The 24,211-nt window shown below is 40.1% G+C and overlaps 1 protein-coding gene and 1 non-coding gene across 2 annotated transcripts; both read right to left on the reverse strand.

Annotated features, from left to right (window-relative positions):
* Positions 1-287: 287 nt before the first annotated feature.
* Positions 288-23,106, reverse strand: CDC23 (cell division cycle 23). The gene is made up of 16 exons (XM_067731864.1): positions 22,913-23,106; positions 22,755-22,827; positions 19,018-19,155; positions 18,029-18,071; positions 17,162-17,267; positions 16,935-17,067; positions 15,195-15,372; positions 15,012-15,109; positions 14,789-14,870; positions 4,362-4,515; positions 4,122-4,241; positions 3,726-3,801; positions 3,333-3,394; positions 2,553-2,631; positions 2,356-2,475; positions 288-1,510 (listed from the first exon to the last, which is right to left on the reverse strand). The coding sequence occupies exons 1-16, from the start codon at positions 23,071-23,073 to the stop codon at positions 1,340-1,342; spliced, it is 1,794 nt and encodes a 597-aa protein (XP_067587965.1). The 5' UTR covers positions 23,074-23,106; the 3' UTR covers positions 288-1,339.
* LOC137222888 (small nucleolar RNA ACA64) lies at positions 18,642-18,763 on the reverse strand. Its single transcript, XR_010942666.1, has one exon. It is a non-coding gene; the product is annotated as a small nucleolar RNA ACA64 (small nucleolar RNA).
* Positions 23,107-24,211: the final 1,105 nt, after the last annotated feature.

The following is a 24,211-nucleotide window of genomic DNA, read 5'->3' on the forward strand; positions in this document are numbered from 1 at the left end:
TACATTAGGAGATGAATGGGTAACAAACTTGTTTTGGAACAAAAATAAAGGAAGGCTGGGCCCTGAGCTCAGAATAACCCATAGCATCTACTGTACAAATTCATTACAGCAGGTATTATAGTCATGGCATATTACCTCCTACTGAATGCACAAGCACAGGCCTGAAACTCTCCCAAGAGCATAGCAAGAATGATTACTTTTACCTTGTCTAATAGATGAAGGCTAGAAAAAAAACATTCTTGTGGAGATGGGGGGGCATGTGGGGGGGAGACAATTATGGCAAAATATTTATTAAAACAGACCAACTCTAAGAGTTTATTTTTATCTGTACAATCACAGAAGTTATCACACCCAAATGTCCATGAAACTCTGTAACCCTGCCTCCTTGCTGTGCTTTAGTAGGTGTATAGCTAACTCTATTGACATCTTTTCCCCTTAGTAGGGGCCATCAGCAGTTCCACACTCAGTGAGAGTCCTTTTGCCCCTTCTTTTGTTCAACTCTAGTAAGTTACTTCCAATTTGAAAGCTTCTAGGAGACGCCTCAAAACCAAAACGCCAGGGCTTCCCTGGTGGCGCAGTGGTTGAGAGTCCGCCTGCTGATGCAGGGGACACGGGTTCGTGCCCCGGTCCGGGAAGATCCCGCATGCCGCAGAGTGGCTGGGCCCGTAAGCCATGGCCACTGAGCCTGCGCGTCTGGAGCCTGTGCTCCACAACAGGAGAGGCCACAGCAGTGAGAGGCCTGCATCCCGCAAAAAAAAAAACAAAAAAAACGGCAGAATGTCTTCCCAGTAAGAACAAAAGTATACCTTCACCCCATTTAAACCTAATCTCTGATATCAGAATAGTCATGCTCAGCAAATCAAAGAATGATGAGTCATGTCTATCCAGTGCCCTGACCTTCCTAGGGTATCCAGTGCCCTACTATCAGCAGAGGGTAGAGTTGCAAGCTTTTCTCCCTTCTTTCTTCCTTGCCTCTCTAAAGAAATCTCCCACTCCCAGCAGCATTTAAACTTTGTCCCTGTAGCCTTGCCTGTGCTAAAGTGCTGTTAAAGGGATGTTTTGGGGGGGCAAAAAGGTCTGGGGAAAAAGGCCAAGATCTATAGCCACTCTGAACAGAAGGGAGATAGAAGTGCTTCAAACTGGCAAAGACAGACTCTGTTCCTGCCAGGATTCTTCTGTCAGTCTACTGTGCAGGTGATTCTATAAACTCCCCAAGGAGCTGTTTCCATGTGTACAAACAAAAAGAACTAAGGTCCTTGGAAGAATAGACGTGGCTGTTCTTTACATGGAGGTAAGGCTTAATATGGGTCTGGCAATGTGCTGGCTTGAAAGTAGCCAACTATGGTGTGACTGAAGACAGGTTGAGTGGAGAAACTCTGCGTGTGGGAGTGTTGTTAGCAGACAATGAAGCAGGGAGGAAAAAGGGAGCAGGCATCTCGGTGGAGGGAGTCTCGCCTTGGTTCCGAAGCTGTAGGATTTGCCGGAGCAAGGCCTTACCTTCTTCCCGGGTCTGAAACAAAGTCAGGCAAATGTGTCAAAATACGTCCAAGGCTTTTCTCAAAAACAGTTTCTAAAATACTGACATACAAAAAAAAAAAAAAAAAAAAAAAAAACAAAGAATAAAATACTGACATACAAAGTTCCACAGAACAAGGTAGCCTTTCCAGTCACCCTGTTTTATTTTTTTTTTAATCTTTATTGGAGTATAATTGCTTCACAATACTGTGTTAGTTTCTATTGCACACCAAAGTGAGTCAGCCATATGCATACATATGTCCCCATATCCCCTCCCTCTTGAGCCACAGCAATCAGAGAAGAAAAAGAAATAAAAGGAATACAAATTGGAAGAGAAAAAGTAAAACTGTCACTGTTTGCAGATGACGTGATACTATACATAGAAAATCCTAAAGATGCCCCCAGAAAACTACTAGAACTAATCAATTAATTTGGTAAGGTTGCAGGATACAAAATTAATGCACAGAAATCTCTGGCATTCCAATACACCAACAATGAAAAATCAGAGAAATTAAGGAAACAACCCCATTTGCCATCGCACAAAAAGAATAAAATACCTAGGAATAAACCTGCCTAAGGAGGTGAAAGACTTGTACTCAGAAAACTATTAAACACTGATGAAAGAAATCAAAGATGACTTAAACAGATGGAGAAATAGACCATGTTCTTGGATTAGAAGAATCAATATTGTGAAAATGACTATACTACCCAAAGCAATCTACAGATTGAATGCAAACCACTCACCCTCTTAACCACCTTCCACTTTCCACCCCCAGATCATAGTAAAGTCATGTGCTAGAACCTAAAATCCAAACCTTTTACTAAAGAACCAATACTCACATCATTGAATGCACAGCACTTTTGGGCACAAGCTGAAGCTTCATCCCACAGCTTGCACTTAAAATAATACTGGGCCAGATAGCGGAAAGCAGTGCTCTCCTCCAAGTGTTCCACTATTTCCTAGATAAGGAAATCAGGAATGACTGAGGTGACAAGAATAAGATCAGCGACCCAATTCTCATGCTCATGACACATACCCCACACGAATAGATATCTTGGATATATTTGATGTAACATTGGGCTGCCTGTTCTGACTCAGTCAACTGTTCATGAAGCCTACAAAAGAAATTGGTCTTTAAGTATAAATCATATCTCAAAGCAAGCTAGTGATAAAAAGTAAAAGCACACAGTTAAGATAAAAAAATGATAATACATAGACAAGTACAAATTTTGACATAAATTGACACAGTGGGACCCAGAATAGTATTAGTGCCCAGAGGTGGTGGTTACTTCATCAAAGCTTGGAATCATTACTCTGCTACTGGTGATGGAGGAAAAGTTAGTAAACACTTAAGCTGGATAATATACCATTGCAAAAATTCCCTGGTAATACCCTGAGTGAGATTAAAAAAGATACCAAGCAATTCACATGTTTTGTAAGAATCCAGAAAAGAACTGGCAGGAATGAAATTGCATTTAAGAACCTCTTTCCTTATCATTTCTGAGTTATTCCTTATTTTCCTGGGCCTTATCAGGAGGAGATTAGTACCTAAAGTAGTTTTCCTAGACTGCTCTGACATAAAAATTTCATTTCTTTCAATTCATTCTTGAATTTTCCAAATAGGAAAACAATTCCTCTTCAAAGAGAAGTAGCATTCTTTTGAGTCGAGATGGCTAAATTTCCAGATCAGTAATCATACACTGTGCTACATCCCCTCATTCATGTAGATGATGGATGGGAAGCTCTAGAATGTGCAGGACCCACCTCACCAGAGAAGCCAACAGAAATATCACTAGCGTGTCACTCTTTCACTCACTTTGCCAGTTTCACCAGAGCCATCTTTTCCACATCTCCCACGGCGTAAGCTCTCCAATAGCACTGTCAAAAAAATAAATAAACCGGTCACTTCAACCACTGCCCCATGTGCCATGACTAATCACATAGAGACTCAGGTCCTGCAAGCCTCCCAGAAGTTCAGACTTGGAGAATACAAAGCATTTTTACTAGATCTGATAGGTCCAGGCTACATACTAACATTCCCACTAATGATGTCAGCCCAACTTTGCTTTATACACCCTATGTGCCTATAAATATTCAGACTTCCCTATGTAGATAGATCTACATGAAGGAAAATTAAGCACAGATAGCTCAACCCCTCATCCAAACAGCGGATTTCCACACAAACTCTTCAGGACCCAATTTCAGATACCTTTTTGGCTTCCACTAGTTGATTGAGTTTCTCATAACATTCTCCTAAAGCGACCAGCATACGAGAATCATTGGGCCTGAGCGGGAAAAGAAATAGGAAATCCAAGCAAAAACTGAAGTCCTCCCTTGAGGAACCACCACCACTATTTCAAAGCTATGAAGGGAATGGGCTTTAATCCAATACTTCATGTAATTATATTATTTTGTGTTCACAATTATACAATTAACACGTTAGTAGAATACACTACATAAAAATGACCAAACAACATATGGCATGTTTAAACTCAGGTCTCTAAGAGTCAAAACCATTCACTGTGATTCTTCAATAGCTATCAAAAGAGAAAGAAGAGTGTCAGCCCTTCCCACAACAAACACATCATCAAGTGGCCCGACTTACCGAAGCTGGTGGGCCCGTCTATAATAATAAAGGCAATAAAATGGCATCTTAAGGATTTCATAGGTCTGCCCAAGGCCATACCAGGCTCTGTAGTCCCGCTTATTGACCTCAATAGCATGCCTAAGAAATGGAAGAGAGACTGGTAAGAGAGCAGAATCAAAGTTAGCGACTTGCAGGCTCAATAGAGACTCCTAAAATCACAACAATCTGCTCCATCTCCCCCTCCAACTAAATGCTCACCTATAAGCCTGAATAGCAGCAGATGTGTTCTTCATTTCCATGTACTCATGTCCCATCAGCGTCCAGGCACCAAGATACCGAGGATTCAATTTCAGTGCTCTCTGGAAATACAAGGCTGCTTTCTCATGCTGAGAACGCAAACTATAATAATTGCCTAATTGAAAGACAAACAAACAAAATATATAAATAACTAGAAAGGCAAAAATAAGTCACTAAAATAGGCAGCATTCCACAGAGTAGGCATGAACCATAACCCATTCCCCCAAAGTCCTTGCAGAAAAGCCAAATTCTACATATGGGCAACATCATCATTCCCTTGGAAAATATATTTTATCTATTACACATTCTGGTGTTTTTAAAAAAAAAGTTTCCTAACACCACAAAGATTTTCTTCATTTTATTTCCTCTCAATATAGCACTTATACATATATTTCCTTAATAAAGGGTAGGAAATTCCTAGAGTATGCTTTAGATTGGTGGTTTTCCAACTATCTTCCTAGGTTTCTAAGGAGGTACCTAAAGGATTAAAAAGGTAGCACTCTGAACTCCCCTCTTCCACAAGAATCAAGGAAGTTCTATTATCATTGGTCTTAAAAAGAATATATGAAAGATTTTAAGATTCTATAAAAACTTTTATTTGAAGAAAGGGAATAAAGGCCATCTTTCTTATACTAACTAGTAAATGGATAAACGAAATGTAGTATATATCCAGACAACGAAATACTTCTCAGCAGTAAAAAGAGAAGAACTACTGACATATGTTGCAACATGGACAAACCTCGAAAAAGAGCTCAGTGAAAAAAGCTAGACAATAAGACTAAATATTCCAAGATTCCACTTATATGAAATTTCCAGAAAATGCAAAACTATACAGATAGAAGGCAGATCTGCTGGGGATTGGGAGTAGGGTTGACTGCAAATAGACCCAAGGGAACTTTTTGGGATGATGGAGTGTTCTAAACTGGATTATGATTATGGTTACACAACTGTATAAATTAGCAAAAACTCAGTGAACTGTAAGCTTAAGATAAGTAAATTTTATGTTATGTAAATTATCCCTCAATAAAGCTATTTTTAATATATACCAATAAAATGGACAACCTAGAAGAAATGGACATATTCCTAGAAATGTATAAGCTCCCAAGATTAAATCAGGAATAAGTAGAAAGTATGAACAGACCAATTACCAGTAATGAAAATGAATCAGTAATAAAACAACTCCCAACAAAAAAAGTCCAGAACCAGATGGCTTCACAGGTGAATTTTACCAAACATTTAGATAAGAGCTAACACTTATCTTTTCCAAATTATTCCAAAAAATTGCAGAGCAAGAAATGTTTCCAAACTCATTCTACAAAGCCAGCATCACCCTGATACCAAAACCAAAGATATCACAAAAAAAGAAAATTACAGGCCAATATCACTAATGAACATAGATGAAAAAATCCTCAATAAAGTATTAGCAAACTGAATCCAACAATACATTAAAAGGATCATACATCATGATCAAGTGGGATTTATCCCAGGGATGCAAGGATGGTTCAATATCTGCAAATCAATCAATGTGATACACCACACTAACAAAACGAAGAATAAAAATTATATGATCATCTTGATACAGAAAAAGCTTTTGACAAAATTCAACATGCATTTATGATAAAAACTCTCCACAAAGTAGGTATAGAGGGAACATCAACATAATAAAGGCCATATATGATAAGCCCACAGCTAACATCATACTCAAAGGTGAAAAGCTAAAAACTTTTCCTCTAAGATCAGGAAAAAAATCAAGGATGCCCACTTTTGTGACTTTTTTCAATGTAGTACTCAAAGTCTTAGCCACAGCAATCAGATAAGAAAAAGAAATAAAAGGAATCCAAATTAGAAAGGAAGAAGTAAAACTGCCACTGTTTACAGATGACATGATTCTATACATAGAAAATCCTAAAGATGTCACCAAAAAATTACTAGAGCTCATCAATGAATTCAGTAAAGTTGCACACTACAAAATTAATACAGAAATCTGTTGCATTTCTATACACTAATGACAAACTACCAGAAAGAGAAATTAATGAAACAATCCCATTTACAATCACACCCAAAAAAATAAAATACCTAGGAGTAAATCTAATTAAGGAGTTAAAAGACTTGTACTCAGAAAACTATAATACACTGATGAAAGAAAATGAAGACACAAACAGAAAGATACACTTTGTTTATGGATTTGAACCATTAATATTATTAAAATGACCATACTACCCAAGACAACCTACAGATTCAATGCAATCCCTAACAAAATACCAACGGTGGGACTTCCCTGGTGGTCCAGTGGTTAAGACTCTGTGCTCCCAATGCAGGGGGCCCAGATTTAATCCCTGGTCAGGGAACGAGATCCCGCATGCCACAACTAAAGATCCCACATGCCACAACTAAAGATCCCGCATGCTGCAACAAAGACGCCACACGCGGCAATGAATATTCTGTGTGCTGCAACTAAGACCCAGTGCAGCCAAATAAATAAATAAATATTTTTAAAAAAATACCAATGGGATTTTTCACAGAACCAGAACAAATAATCCCAAAATTTGTACGGGAACACAAAAGACCCTGAACAGACAAAACAATCTTGAGAAAGAAGAACAAAACAGGAAGCATCACATTCCCTGACTTCAGACTATACTACTAAGCTACAGTGATCAAAACAGTATGGTACTGGTCCAGAAACTCACGCACTTATGGTTAATTAATCATGACAAAGGAGGCAAGAATATACAATGGGGAAAAGACCGCCTCCAATAAGTGATGCTGGGAAAACTGGACAGCTACATGTAACAGAATGAAATTAGAACATTTTCTCATACCATATAAAAAAATAAACTCAAAATGGATTAAAGATCTAAATGTAAGAACAGAAACCATTAAAACTCCTAGGAGAAAACAGAGGCAAAACACTCTTTGACAGGAATCATAGCAATATTTTTTTGGATCCATCACCTAAGGCAAAGAAACAAAAGCAAAAATAAACAAATGTGATCTAATTAGACTGAAAAGCTTTTGCACAGCAAACAAAACAATCAACAAAACGAAAAGACAGGGACTTCCCTGGTGGCACAGTGGTTAAGAATCCACCTGCCAATGCAGGAGACATGGGTTTGATCCTACATGCCGTGGAGCAACTAAACCCATGCACCACAACAACTGAGCCCGTGCTCTAGAGCCCACAAGCCCAAGTACTGAAGCCTGCGCGCCTAGAGCCCGTGCTCCACAACAAGAGAAGCCACCACAATGAGAAGCCTGTGAACCGCAACGAAGAGTAGCCCCTGCTTGTCACAACTAGAGAAAGCCTATGCACAGCAACAAAAACCCAATGCAGCCAAAAATAAATTAATTAATTAAAACAAAACAAAACAAAACAAAAAGACAGCTTACTGAATGGGAGAAAATATTTGCAAATGATATCCAAAATATATAAACAGTTCATACAACTTAATATCAAAAAAACAAACAACCCAGTCAAGAAATGGTCAGAAGACTTGATAGACATTTTTCCAAAGAAGACGTACAGATGGCCAATAGGCACATGAAAAGATGCTCAATATCATTAATCATCAGAAAAGCAAATCATGGGGCTTCCCTGGTGGCGCAGTGGTTAAGAATCCGCCTGCCAAGGCAGGGGACACGGGTTTGAGCCCTGGTCCAGGAAGATCCCACATGCCGCAGAGCAGCTAAGCCCGTGTGCCACACCTATTGACCCTGCGCTCTAGAGTCCATGAGCCACAACTACTGAGACCATGCGCCACAACTACTGAAGCCCGCGTGCCTAGAACCCGTGTTCCGCAACAAGAGAAGCCACCGCAATAAGAAGCCCACACACCACAACAAAGAGTAGCCCCCAACTAAAAGAAAGCCTAACTAAAAGAAAGCCCATGTGCAGCAACTCCTAGAAGAAAACCGCAACTAAAAGAAAGCCCACGTGCAGTAACAAGGACCCTACACAGCCAAAAATAAATAAATAATTTTTTTTTTTAAAAAAAAAGAAAAGCAAATCAAAACCACAATGAGATATCACCTCACAACTGTCAGAATGGCTATCATCAAAAAGACCACAAATAACAAATGTTAGTGAGGATGTGGAGAGAAGGGAACATTTGTACACTGTTGGTAGGAATGTTAATTGGTGCAGCCACTAGGGAGAACAGTATGGAGGTTCCTCAAAAACCTGAAAATAGAACTACGATATGATCTAACAATTCCACTTCTGGGTATATATTCAAGGAAAACAAAAACACAAATTTGAAAAGATACATGCACCCCAATGTTCACAGCAATATTATTTACAATAGCCAAGATATGGAAGCAACCTAAGTGTCCATCAACAGAGGAATGGATAAAGAAGATGTGGTATACATACATAATGGACTACTACTCAGCCATTAAAAAGAATGAAATTTTGCCATTTGCAACAACATGGATGGATCTGGAAGGTATTATGCTTAGTGAAATGTCAATTTGAGAAAGACAAACTATCTATTATCACTTATACATGGAATCTAAAAAATAAAACAAATGAATGAATATAACAGAACAGAAACAGACTCACAGATATAGAGAACAAACTAGTGGTTACCTATGGGGAGAGGGAAGTGGGGAGGGCAAGATAGGCATAGGGGATTAAGAGGTACAAACTACTACGTGTAAAATAAATAAGCTACAAGGAAATATTGTACAGCACAGGGAATATGGCCAATATTTTATAGAACTTTAAACGGAGTATAATCTATAAAAAACTTGAATCACTATGTTGTACACCTGAAACTAATACTGTAAATCAACTATACCTCAATTTTTTTTAAAAAAAAGAGGGCTTCCCTGGTGGCGCAGTCGTTAAGAATCCGCACTGCAACAGAGTAGCCCCCGCTCGCCACAACTAGAGAAAACCCGCGTGCAGCAGCAAAGACCCAATGCAGCCAAAAATTAAATAAATGAATAAATTCATTTAAAAAAATAAATAAATAAAAATAATAAATAATAAAAGAAGAAAAAACAATTTGAGATATACCAAGACTCTGAGGGATTTTTCATGAGATATTGTTGAGTGAGAAAAGTAAAATACAGAGAAATGTGTGTAATATGATCCTATTTTTGTAAGCAAACAGTCCATTAAACCCTGCATATGTGTATGTGTATGTTTCATGTGGTATGGGACATGCTAACACAAGTATGTTAAAGGAGGAAAGGTGCAGTGAGGGAAAAAAAACCTGCACTTTAAAAAAATTTCCGTTATGTATAAATTGCATGTGCATAAACTAGATAAAAAGATGGATTTAAATGTATATATACTAATTTACAGAGATAATGATATACTGTCAAACGGAAAAAGCAAATTGCAGAGAAATTATACAATTCCACTTTGGTAAAAAACAAGTAATAAGATTTCTATATATGTGTTTGTCTTTGCTTTTAATTTGTCTAGATTCAGCTGTCAGTTTGATTCAGGAGAAATTATTTATAACAATTGTCTGTATCACCTAAGATCATTCAAGTTCACATTCACCTGGGAAAAAAGATGGAGGGCTTTATGTCCTATAAAAGGATACCTTTGCTTCTGCCACTGACTCAGACCCAGAGACAGAGGAATAAGCAAACTCTAGGCAGATTGTCCAAAGGTTAACTTCTGTAATAGAATAGGAGAAGTGAAGTAGTGGTAGCAAGGGTATAAGCTTTAGCTGCTAAAGGAGTCAGGATGAAAAGGAGGTGTTAAGGAAGTCAGAACAGGCAAGTTCTGGGCACAGATTAAGTAGATGAGATTTTCTGACCAGTTGGAACAGCTAAAATGTACTGAATGATTACAATGTGCTGGGCAACTTACATTGTTAAAAGTGCTTTTTATATGTTAATTTACTTACTCCTCACAACGAATACATGGGAGAATGTTCTACTGTTATTATCCCTTTATGGATGAGGAAAGTATAGCACACAGAAGTTAAATCCAATGTCACACAGCTAGTTAGTAACAAAACCAAGATTTAAACTTGGGCAGTTTTGTTCCAGAGTCCAAATCTTAACCATGCTATACTGTAATATATACATATATAAATACATATACGTATTTGTTTGTGTGTATGTGTGTATGTGTGTGTGTGTGTGTGTGTGTGTGTAAAGCTGCCTCTCAGAGACTGGGGCTCCAGAAAAGATGCAGAGGAAGCATTCAATTCACATCAAGACATAACTGCAGAAGCAAGGACTAAACAAGTAGGAGATTCTTGCCATCACTCTATTCTTAAGTTGTTTCATTCTCTTTCAGGTCTTCAGTTTCTTCTCGTCTCTCTCCACCCTTCTTTCTCCTTTGTGAAAGCTGAAATATATTTTTTGTCATATCTAATGTTCCTTTTTCTTGATTTTTAAGATAGGTGGGCTGAATTCAACAAACATTTATTGACCATAAGTCAGGAACTTCGCTAGGCATTACAGATACACTGAAGAACAAACAGTTCATTAAGAAGTTTACCAATCAAACGATTATTTAAAAAACCAGATGGGAATTCCCTGGCAGTCCAGTGGTTAGGACTCTGCACTCTCACTGCCAAGGGCCAGTGTTCAAACCCTGGTCCGGGAAATAAGATCCTGCAAGCCACGAGGCATGGCCAAAAAATAAATAAATACATAAAATAAAAAAAAACAGAAACTCCTAAAGCATTACATTCTTCATATGTACGTATCCTTTGATTTTGTTTGGTTTGGTTTATTTTTTGCGGTACGCGGGCCTCTCACTGCTGTGGCCTCTCCTGTTGCGGTGCACAGGCTCCGGATGCGCAGGCTCAGCGGTCATGGCTCACGGGCCCAGCCACCCCACGGCATGTGGGATCTTCCCGGACCGGGGCACGAACCCGTGTCCCCTGCATTGCCAGGCGGACTCTCAACCACTGAACCACCAGGGAAGCCCATATCCTTTGATTTTAACTGGCTTTAAGTTAGTAAGCTAAAAAAGGAACAGTTCATTATCTCCCCTACCTCTATTTCCTTTCTTCAGGTGAAGGACACTGTTATCAATCTGGTTACCCATTCACCAATTCCTGTAAGTTCTACTTCCTAAATATCTTCTAAATCTAATCGCCTCTCTTCATTCCTCCTGCCAATACCTCAGCTTGGGCTCTCATCATCTCTAGACTGGATTATTGCAAAAGCCTCCTTGTTGGTCTTGCCCTTTTTCTAATCCTCCCAGCACACTGTCTCCTGTTATCATTTGAAAATGAAAATCTAAAAACATTTATCATTCTCTGGTTTAAAATCCTTCAGAAGACTTCTCCTGCCTTAAGAATAAAATCCAAACTTTTAGTAAGGCACAAAAGGCTCTTCAAGATCTGGCCCCGTTCATACATTCCCTCCTCCCACACCATGCTTCAGGACACTAAACTATTTCAGGATCACTGTCTGTTTCACACTTCAATGCCTCTGCACTGCAATACCCTTCCCAAGTCAATCCATCTCCTCCTTTAGTGAACTCTTTCTCTCCTGCCCATCCTTCAGGTATCACCTTCTCAAGAAGCCTTCCCTCATCAGACTGGATTAGCTACTTTTCCTATATACTCTCTTAGCATCCTATGTTTACTTCAATCATAACCCTCAACCCACATAGTTGTTTCTTACTGGTCTTCCTCAGTAGGTAATGAGGTAGATACTGCAACACAAACCACCATATCTGGCACTCAGAAGATGTTCAAAAGATGTTTTCTGAATAAACTGGAGTTCCATCCTCACTTTAACAGACTTTATACTTCATTCTCAATGCTCTGATATTGAAAAGATTATTTGTTCCTCTTACCTATGTTCCCATAGGATTTTTCTTTTTTTAAAATTTATTTCCCATACTACACTACAACTTCCTAAAGGGCTGGAAATATTTATTGAATGACTGAATTGAAATTCTATCAGTTTACTAACAACATCCTAACATACAAATGTATGTTCTCAATGCAGTGTCACCAAAGACCCAGGAACAGGGTCTTTCATCTCCAGGAAACTTAGGCTTTCAATCACAACCAACCCAGTTTACTTTTATCCAAGAGTGGCCATTCATCTATTTATGTCAACTGATTATCAGGTCACAGTAGTGTGGCCAAGTACATAGGGCCATGGTTCTCAACCAAGGATGATTCTGACCCCAAGAGGTTATTTGGCTTTATCTGCACAACTGGGGGAAGGAGGTTATTGACATCTAGTGGGTAGAGCTGGGTATACTTCTAACACCCTGCAATGTATAGGACAGACCCCCACAAAAGAAATTATCAGCCAAAAATGTCAATAGAGCCAAGAGTGAGACACCCTGATACAGAAAAAGATACACTCTCATCTCTTTTCATAGGATTGGAAATTCTTACAAACATTTTAGTAATATTAGTAAGTTTAAAATACACAGGCTTTTTTTTTTTTTAAATACACAGGACCTCCCTGGTGGTCCAGTGGTAAAGAATCTGCCTTCCAATGCAGGGGACACGGGTTCGATCCCTGGTCAGGGAACTAAGATCCCACATGACATGGGGCAACTAAGCCGTGCGCCACAACTACTGAGCCTGCATGCTGCAAACTAGAGTCCACGCACTCTGGAGCCCGCACGCCACAACTACAGAGCCCATGCACTCTGGAGCCCACGCACCACAGCTAGAGAGAAGCCTGCGTGCCACAGCAAAGAGCCCACGCCGCAACAGAAGATCCTGCATGCCTCAACAAAGACCCTGCGTGTCGCAGCAAAGAGCCCACACCGCAACAGAAGATCCTGCATGCCTCAACAAGGACCCTGCATGTCGCAACTAAGACCCGACACGGCTAAAAAATAAATAAATAGGGGCTTCCTTGGTGGCGCAGTGGTTGAGAGTCCGCCTGCCAATGCAGGGGACACGGGTTCGTGCCCCAGTCCGGGAGGATCCCACATGCCGCAGAGCGGCTGGGCCCGTGGGCCATGGCCGCTGAGCCTATGCATCCGGAGCCTGTGCTCCACAACAGGAGAGGCCACAACAGTGAGAGGCCCGTATACCGCAAAAAATAATAATAAACAAATAAAATAATAATTTTAAAATACAGGGACTTCCCTGGTGGTGCAGTGGTTAAGAATCCGCCTGCCAATGCAGGGGACACGGGTTCGAGCCCTGGTCCAGGAAGATCCCACATCCGCCAAGCAACTAAGCCTGTGCGCCACAACTACTGAAGCCCACGTGCCTAGAGCCCGTGCTCTGCAACAAGAGAAGCCACCACAATGGGAAGCCCACGCACCACAACGAAGAATAGCCCCCGCTCACCACAACTAGAGAAAGCCCGCGTGCAGCAACAAAGACCCAACGCAGCCAAAAATAAAATAGATAAAATAAATTTACTAAAATAAAAAACCCACATATATATATAAAAAATACACACGTTTTTGATCCAGCCTTTCAAGGAACTAATTATACAGAAATAGTTGCATAAACATGTAAAAATAAATATATACATACAAAGATGTTTCCTGAAGCAATTTTTATGTTAACAAACACTAGCCACAACTTATGCAACAGAAAACGATTAAATAAAAATAATGGCACATCTATATAATAAAATACTAAATAGCCATCAAAAATAATACAATACAACTCTACATGTACTAGCATGGAAAGATGGAAAAGATATATTGTTAGGTTAAAAAAAAGGACATTACAAAGCAGTGTGTATAATGATACAGTTTTTGCAAGCAAACCATACACACACACATACACCATTTATAGTACTCACAAAGAAAAATATTCTGGAGTCATATCCACCAATCTTGGGGGTGGGATTACAGTGATCCTTCACATTCTATTGTATATAATTTTGTTACCTTTTTTTTTTTTTATAAATTTATTTTATTTATTTATTTTTGGCTGTGTTGGGTCTTCGTTGCTGTGCACGGCATTTCTCTAGTTGTGGTGAGCGGGGGCTACTCTTTGTTGTGGTGCGTGGGCTCCTCATTACGGTGGCTTCTCTGTTGTGGAGCACGGGCTCTAGGCACGTGGGCTCAGTAGTTGTGGCACATGGGCTCTAGAGCACAGGCTCAGTAGTTGTGGAGCAAGGGCCCAGTTGCTCCACGGCATGTGGGATATTCCTGGACCAGGGCTCGAACCCGTGTCCCCTGCATTGGCAGGCGGATTCTTAACCACTGCGCCACCAAGGAAGTCCCAATTTTGTTACCTTTGACACTTATTTTTTTTGGCTGTGCTGTGAGGCATGCAGGAATGCAGGATCCCAGTTCCCCGACCAGGCATCGAACCCATGTCCCCTGCAGTGGGTGCACGGAGTCCTAACCACTGGACCGCCAGGGAATTCCCTTTTTTTCTTTTGACACTTTTATATTATTGTTATTTTTACATTTGGATTACTCACAATAAAGATAAAAAAAGAAAAAAGATGGTGACTCTTACCAATTACACAGCATGTTTCTACACGATATTTATCAATCTCACAGAGGTTGTGAGCCAGATAACTCAACTCAGATTTCATGCTCTGAAAGAAAAGAAAGACGATCTAAGCATGAAAAAGGAACCCCTACATAATTGTTCTTGTAGCTAATGCTACTAGGTGACAATCCAACCCAGGAGATCAAAGCACAAAAGAGCTTAAGTCCAAGCAAAGGAAGGAGCTCACCCTGACGTAAAGAAGGTTGGAGAATGTGTCCATATTTTCAATCCTGTAAGGGTCTTGTTTCCTTAGCTCATTAAAAATAGAGAGGGCTTTGTCGATATCTGCAGAAAGAAGACAGAGAGTTCAGAAAACAACACAGCACTACCTTCAGGGTTTGATGGTATTTCGTTGTCCTTATTCACTCACCTCTGATATTGTGATAGGCAACTGCAATTTGGGAAACAATATATGAGCTCTTAGAGAAGCCCACATCAATGAGATTCTGATACTTTTGCAGGGCCTCCTCTATCAACTGCAACTCTGTGTATATATGAGCCAGAAAAAACTCTTTCATCCAGGTGTCTGGCAAAGACAGGAACTTCAGCTGGCAGCAGGAGAGAGAGGAACACACTTAATATACTTTGACCTCTCTCCCAAATGAACATCAAGGAACTATATTGTCTAAAAGAATTTATCACCAAAATTTTATTAGAGTACCTAATAATGAACACAGGGCAGTTCAATTAAGTGAACAGGACTTACAAGCACAATAGGGAGGAATAGGGAGGAATGGTCTAGCTGGGGACAGCTTCAAAGAAACGACAGGATTTGAGGCGAGCCTTGGAGGATGGGTAGAAACTGAATAGAAAAAGGGAGAGGAAGAGAAAAAAGACAACATTCTAGGTAAGGACAATAAAAATAGAGGAAAAACAGTCATAATGAGTGTGGGTAAATAGAATGAGGCAACTAGCTCAGTTTGAGGGGAGGCTATGTGTTGGGAAGAAGTGGAAAAATAAGACTGAACTGATAGGGTGGGTCCTATGCTGCAACAGGAAATGGGATGCAACAGGAAACCACTGCAATTTTTGACAGGAGAATGACATGATGACATGGGTGCTTTAAGAATAAGTTTGGAAACAGTATGTCAGATGGCTTGGAAATGGGAAAGTTAGATAGAAAGTATTTATTACTTTTAAGTAATCCAAATTTGAGATGATAACCAAGACAGCAAAGGAAACCAAGAGAAAGAGATGCAGACAAGAAGGTAACCATGGCAATGTCTGGCGACTGACTAGATAAAGGGAAATAAGAGAAAGGGAAGAGACAAAATATGACTCTGAGGAGTCAAGACTGGGTGCATCCTGAGAAACAGAGATACAACTGAGAGTCCATCAAGTTGGGAGGAAGAAAGAGAATTTGGTAGGCAAGATGAGAAATTTGGTTTTGCATATTCTGAGTTCAGAGATAAAACAAACTTTTAATGAAAGTCTAGTAGGCAGTTAGAGATAGGTAAATACAAGTAAACCAAGATTGAGATTTCAGACACAAATGTAGTAGCATGTATCACTATTGGGGAAAATCAACCAGCCCTTGGTCCTTTAGAGCCAACAAAAGGAAGTGTGTTGTTGCTTCTATTAACTATTGAATAACAGCAAAATAAACTTTGTAGACAATGTTCTCTAACAATGACTAATAAAACAATGCAGTTTATAAAGCAATTTCATATACATTATTTCATTTAGAGATTTCAACAAATCTCTAAATCTCAACAGAGACCTATGAGAGCTCAGAAGAAACATTAAAAATGTTTTTAACTCAATTCTTGATATCAGAGAAATCGTTCCTATAGCATCTTTGGAATTAGTAGAGAAACTATAATAACATTTAGTCTATAAAACAAGTTACAGTAAAACTTGAATGTGAAACATGAATATGAAAAGATACTCTAAGTCAACTGAATGCAAATGCAACAGCAACTACCAAACAAGATCTAGACATCAGTCGTTCAAATAAAGACCTAAATCCCAACAGTGAAAGAGACTAGAGAAGGAGCAAAGAGGTAGCTATAAAGAAAGGTTTAGCAAAACTTTCTCCCCCTACCCCATTATTAAAGAATTACATAAGACTTGAAGCAGAAGATTTTTTACATAGCTCATCTCAATTTACCATCTCCTTGTCTGTAATCAAGTTACAGAGCTCTAGCCAGGCTCCCCAATGCAAAGGCAAAACATGAGTAGCCTCCACAAACACATCAATGGCCTCTTTCACCAAGTCCAGCTTTCGAAGCACCACACCATACCTAGGAAAGAAGGGAACGATCACAGAAGTTAACAACATCTCCCCTCTACTCAGAAGAATATCTCACATAAGTTCCAAATTACTATAACACTTACAGATAAAGGCCAAATCCATCAAGCTCCCGAGCCTGGTGTTTTTTGCTGAGCTCCACTCTCAATTCTCTGAGAGCCTCATTTTTCACTTGACCTTTCTCCAGTGGGCCTAGGAAAGAAACAGAGTTTCTGATCTAAGGGTAGACTGCTGTTTTTCATTTCATAGACCTAGATATTCCCTTTGGCATCAACCAAAGTTACACCTGGAACTTCCAGCAAACACTCACAAGTGGCCAATGACATCTTTTTTTTTTTTTTTTGCGGTACGTGGGCCTCTCACTGTTGTGGCCTCTCCCGTTGCGGAGCACAGGCTCCAGACGCGCAGCCTCAGTGGCCATGGCTAACGGGCCCAGCTGCTCCGCGGCACGTGGGATCATCCCGGACCAGGGCACGAACCCACGTCCCCTGCACTGGCAGGTGGACTCCCAACCACTGCGCCACCAGGGAAGCCCCCTCCAATGACATCTTACACAGTCCATTTACTTTATTATAGAAACTGCAACTGATAAGTGGTCTGCAGTCATATTTTGTTAGGCCCACACAGGTTTTTAAAAATCTGAATTAATTATCAATGCTGAAAACTCAGAAGCCTCAACTAAAAATCTAAATTTCCAGGTTCAGGTTGCAGGGAACAGGTTAGGGCCAGCGGAAGAAAGCCCCTGACAACACCAAGCCCCTGACAACACATTCCCATAGGGCAACCCTCAGAGGGAGTTGGGTGACAACCAGCCAGTTGTGCTCTCCAATTTGCAAACTCCTCCTCAGTGGACTCCTCTTCAGTCCACTTCCCATGTTTATATTAACTGCCTGGCTCCTGTAGGCATTATAGAGTTTGTTTTAGTCCAAAAGGTAAGAGAAAGAAATTCATACCTAGGCTGTCAACTGTTTCATCATCCTTCTTCTTTTCTCCAGACTGTAAGAGAAAATCAATAAATAGGTTTTTTTCCGCTTATTCTGAAACCTGTAGCAGCCTGATTCAACCAAAAAGTCCAACCAAAATGACATCTACTATTGGTCACTAATTTTAAACAACTATTCGGGGGCTCCCACTAGCCAAATCTGGAATAATCTGAGTACCAAAATGATAAAGTGAAATAATGAATTATAAACAATTAAAAATACAGGAATTCTTGAGTCCATACTGATACTAGATAAATGCATAAATAAGTGGAGAAGGGGAAGACAGACTCTTGCTTAGAATTTACTACTCAAGAGAGTGCTGGAGTAGAAAATCATCATTTTGCAACATTTTAATAAAGAATACTTCAGGCAAAAATTAACAATGAATTTCTTGACTAATGGTTATTTAGGTTTTTAATTTTTTTGTCTATTACAAAAAACCCTTCAATGAACAGCCCTGTACATATATATATCCTTGTGCACACACTGAAGTATTTCTCTTGGACAAGCTAAGTTTCTTAAGGAAGAATTGTTTGGGCATAGTATTTCAAATTGACATAATCTGCCCAGAGCAGCGGCCCACACATGTTGGGGCGTGGGTTTCATCTCCCCATACCAAGAAGTGGGTGGTGGGCTGAGGCCCCAGTGGTTCTGGGTGCCAAATCTCACCCACAGGCACGCCAACCAAACCAACGCCAAACTACTTTTACTCCTGAAACAGAGTGTCTACTGCCCCATACCTTTGTCAATAATGAATATTACCAATATTTTTATATTTTCTTTCGTACTGTCATTTTTTTTACTTTACTTATGATGTCTTCTTTATTATTGCTAAGTATTTATAAAGTACATTCACCAAGTAGACTTTTGCTGAACTATTTGAAGATTAAACTTGCTACTGGGATTCTAAATATGGATGCTTCACTGACAGCAGAATGACATCTTAAAATGGCCCTCACCAGATATCTAGAATACATGTACAGGAAATAGGCTTTCTTGCTATTGCAGCCATGCAGGAAATGTGCTGCCCGATCATACTCTTTAACGTCAAAGTAGGCCTTGGCCAGGGTGTAAGCATCCATATCCTGAGCATCCTCCTAAAAAAGAGACAAGTTAATGTAAGTGGTTAGGAACAGGATAACGAAAGTTCAAATCCAAGAATATTCATTAATTTCAAGATGTAAGAAAGGATAATTATTTTCCTCCTCCCAAAAACCTAATACTTATTTATTAGTTTATGAAGTAAGGTCACAGAACATTTTTTCAAAATAAAAGCTTGGGGACAATATTAAAATTTAAAAAACTAAACCAATGCACTCAGAAACTTTTATTGTTTCTGCAAATGTTGTGGGAAATTGCATATGCTTTAGTGTTAGGGACTTGGATTTAAATTCTGACTGCTTGATTTCCTGGTTTCAAGACATTAGTAGGGAACTTACTTAGCTTCTCTGAGTATTCACTTCTTCATCTGTAAAATGGAGCCAGTAATATGGATTTGATATGAGGAAAAAGTGAGAAAGTCATGAAAAATGTCTAGCATTAATATGTGACATGCCTTTCCTTCGGCAGACTTTTAAATTTCCACATAAATGCAACATGCTGTGGAATTACTTACACTTTTTGTATTTCAACAAAGTTTTGACATGTTAGTATTGTAAAAACCAAAAAAACACAGCTATAATTCTCTATGTAAAAAAAAAAAAATGAAATGATGCACATTTGAGGTAAAAACATACAATCCCCGCAAATTCTAAGGATAAGTTGATTAAAACTTTAGTAATTTCATTCTCCTCATCCTTCATGTCCAAATATTACCAGCACAAAACTGGAACCAAAATTATGTTCAATATTTTCTTCATTGGATGAAAATGTCCTAAATATGGCCATTCAGCTTAGGATTGTGGTGGCCCTTTTCACGTACACTCACCATTTACTTATTTCTTCTCCTGCCTCTCTCACCTGCATTGTATCTTTTGGATTAAGGAACATTCATTGTTTTTAAGTGTGTGTGTGTGTGTGTGTGTGTGTGTGTGTGTGTGTGTGTGTGGTTGGTGGGGGTGGTAATCAAGAAATGGCATCTTCAGGAAAAATAAAATGGATTATGATAAAGATCTTTCAGATGACACAGACTATGTAAACATATATACTATAGATCATACATAAAATGTATTCCTATCTCATTTAATTGTCTCAATATCCCCACAAAGTAATACTATTATCCACAGATGGGGAAAACTGTGGCTCAGGAGGTTAATTAAGTTGCCAAAAGTCACTAGTATGGCTGAGATTTGAACCCAGAGCTGTCTGGATCCAAAATCAGTTTCGTGCTGTTGTATTGGGCTGGCCAAAAAGTCCATTCGGTTTTTTCCATTAGATGGCTCTAGTAGTGCTTAGTTGTCTTTAACTTCATTTGAAACAATTCTGTTAGAGTGTATTGTGACAGCTGTCACATCAGGGTTTTTTTTTTTTTTTAATATTTATTTATTATTTATTTTTGGCTGTGTTGGGTCTTCGTTTCTTTTTTTTTTTTTTTTTTGCGGTACGCGGGCCTCTCACTGTTGTGGCCTCTCGCGTTGTGCAGCACAGGTTCCGGACGCGCAGGCTCAGCGGCCATGGCTCACGGGACCAGCCGCTCCGCGGCATGTGGGATCTTCCCAGACCAGGGTACAAACCCGTGTCCCCTACATCCGCAGGCAAACTCTCAACCACTGCGCCACCAGGGAAGCCCGGGTCTTCGTTTCTGTGCGAGGGCTTTCTCTAGGTGCGGCAAGCAGGGGCCACTGTTCATCGCGGTGCGCGGGCCTCTCACTAACGCGGCCACTCTTGTTGCGGAACACAGGCTCCAGACCCGCAGGCTCAGTAGTTGTGGCTCACAGGCCTAGTTGCTCCGCGGCATGTGGGATCCTCCCAGACCAGGGCTCGAACCCGTGTCTCCTGCATTGGCAGGCAGACTCTCAACCACTGCGCCACCAGGGAAGCCCTCAGGGTTAATTTTTTTAAAAACTTATCAAAACTGGTGAACTTCTGTGTAGCCATTTTAATATTGAAGATAGAAGGAAAAAAGCAACATTTTCCGCATATTATGCTTTATTATTTCAAGAAAGGTAAAAATGCAACTGAAACGCAAAAAAAGATTTGTGCAGTGTATGGAGATGGTGCTGTGACTGATCGAACGTGTCAAAAGTGGTCTGCAAAGTTTCGTGCAGGAGATTTCTCACTGGATGAGGCTGCATGGTTGGGTAGACCAGTTGAAGCTGATAGCAATCAAATTGAGATGTTAATTGAGAACAAGCAACGTTATACCATGCAGGAGATAGCTGATATACTCAAAATATCCAAATCAAGAGTTGAAAATCATTTGCACCAGCCTGGTTATATGAATTGCTTTGATGTTTGGGTTACACGTAAGTTAAGCGGAAAAAAACCTTCTTGACTGTTTTTCCGCATGTGTTTTTCTCTCTTAAATGCAATGAAAACGTTCCATTTTTAAAACAATTGTGACGGGCAATGAAAAGTGTATAGATACTGTACAATAATGTGGAACAGAAGAGATCGTGAAGCAAGCGAAATGAACCACCATCAACCACACCAAAGGCCGGTTTTCATCCAAAGAAGGTGATGTTGTGTATATGGTGCAATTGGAAAGGCGTCCTCTATTATGAGCTCCTTCCGGAAAACCAAACAATTAATTCCAACGAGTACTGCTCCCAATTAGACCAACTGAAACAGCACTTGATGAAAAGCCTCCAGAATTAGTCAACAGAATACGCATAATCTCCCATCAGGATAACGCACGACTGCATGTTTCTTTGATGAACAGGCAAAAACTGTTACAGCTTGGCTGGGAAGTTCTGATCCAACTGCTGTATTCACCAGACATTGCACCTTTGGATTTCCATTTATTTAGGTCTTTACAAAATTCTCTTAATGGAAAAAATTTCAATTCCCTGGAAGACTGTAAAAAGCACCTGGAACAGTTCTTTGCTCAAAAAGATAAAAAGTTTTGGGGGCTTCCCTGGTGGCGCAATGGTTGAGAGTCCACCTGCCGATGCAGGAGACACGGGTTCGTGCCCCGGTCCGGGAAGATCCCACATGCCGCGGAGCGACTGGGCCCGTGGGCCATGGTCGCTAAGCCTGCGCGTCCGGAGCCTGTGCTCCGCAACGGGAGAGGCCACAGCAGTGAGAGGCCCGCGTACCGCAAAAAAAAAAGATAAAAAAAAAAAGATAAAAAAAAAAAAAAAAAAGATAAAAACTTTTGGTAAGATGGAATTATGAAGTTGCCTGAAAAATGTGAGGAGGTAGTGGAACAGTGAATACGTTGTTCAATAAACTTCTTGGTGAAAATGCGTGATTTGTATTTTTATTTTAAAACCGAAGGAACTTTTTGGCCAATCCAATAAAAACCTTTGACGCTTCTCCCCGTTATGAATACTATCTAGGTTGAGCTAGAAAACCTAAAAGGCTGAAATCTTAAGCAAGGATTGTTTACTAATCTCTCCAGCTTAAGTAAGAGCACCACTAAGTCTTTCAAAACTCAGCAAAAACATACAGATAAAATCGCTTAAAACACCCAGCTCTTTGAATGCTTGAATTTCCCCTACAAACATCCCTGCTAAGCAGTATGCTCCCTTCCGGTGACAGAGCACTCAGTATCTCTTCTGATGATGGGGAGCACTCAATGTGAAGACGTGCTTACCTCTGTAATAGGCGGCGGCGGCTGCAGCTCGGACAGAGGCAACGCCGGGAGGGAGAAGGCCAACTCCGCAGACCTGGAACACCCACACAAACTGAATCAGCTAAAGACTCCCAGGGCCGAGGATCCAAGCCCGGTCCCCTCGGACTCCGACATCTTACCATTTGCTACTGTGCAGTAGGCCCCGCTCCCGGGTAAGGCCCGCGATAAGTAGCAGCTGCTTTTTAATTTCCCGCAAATTTGAGAAATCGCCGCTCGATGACAGGGCGGGGACCACGGCAGCCGACACTGACACCGGGACTACAGAAGAGCTGGCAGCCATTTTCCTGTCTTGACCACCCCAGCCAATCACCAGCGAAAATACTAGCTGCCCCTCCGCACCAAAAAAGTCTGTCTGTTATTGGCACGCTCTTGCTCCAGAGAAACCAATCAGAAATCTTCTTTCTCGTAACGTCAGTAAGAGGTGGGGAGGGAAGAGGAAATTACTTCTCCGATTGGCGAAGAACTAGTGGGGCGCGAAAGTTAGAACAAGAAAGAGGGGGGGATAGCCACGACTTCTGGGCGGGGCAGAGAGGAATGAGTGATTGGGAAGGTGGCTTGGGAAACTAGGGTTGGGAATAGGGGCAAGAGAGTGCAGAATGATGTGATTGGACGAAAGATAAGAGTGTAGTTCTTGGGTAGATTCTGTGCCGCTGGATGACATAGTGGTGTATGTGTGTAGCAAGGATGTCTGGTATCCTCTAGATTTTTTCTTAAAGAAGTAAATTGTATGGCCACAGGTGGAGAATTCTTCCTCTTTACCCACCTTTTTCTTACCCCAGGGGAGTGGGGAGGGTAACTAACATTTATTGAGGGCTTACCTTATGACAGGTTCTGTACTTTTACATACATAATCGGGTTTAACCATTAAAACTGCTCTATGATATTGTATCATCCCAGTTTTACAGATGAAGAAAACGAAAGCTCAGAGAGTTTGCATCACTCTTCCAAGGAGAGTGTTTAGATTATAACCCAGCTCTGACTCCAAAACCCAGAGTTCTTAAACACTGCATGAACATTTTCAACCTGTTTTGTTTTTAACCCTTTCATAGTAATATATGGTTTTACCAACTCCCTTGGGAATGTTTTGAACCCATTCTTTGGGTGTTATATAGAAGTGATTTTAAGTAAATCATGTTGTTTAGATTAACATGTATTATTAAAGATTGTATTCTAAAGTCAACTTTATTGCAACATACTATACAATGCATGAAGGCAAAATTCTACTTTTTTCTTGTTTCATAAGTGTTGCACACTTTGTATTTGTTTTAAATTTATAATTTAAGAAAAAATGATTTGTTAGCAAATACAAAAATTACAGTATATCATACATCTACTCATGTGTATCTATGTATATATATTTGTATATATATACTGAATATAAACTGAATAAATACTGACACATAGAATGAAATGTAACT

This window comes from Pseudorca crassidens, chromosome 3, assembly GCF_039906515.1.
Source record: "Pseudorca crassidens isolate mPseCra1 chromosome 3, mPseCra1.hap1, whole genome shotgun sequence".
In the NCBI taxonomy this organism is placed as follows: Eukaryota; Metazoa; Chordata; class Mammalia; order Artiodactyla; family Delphinidae; genus Pseudorca; species Pseudorca crassidens.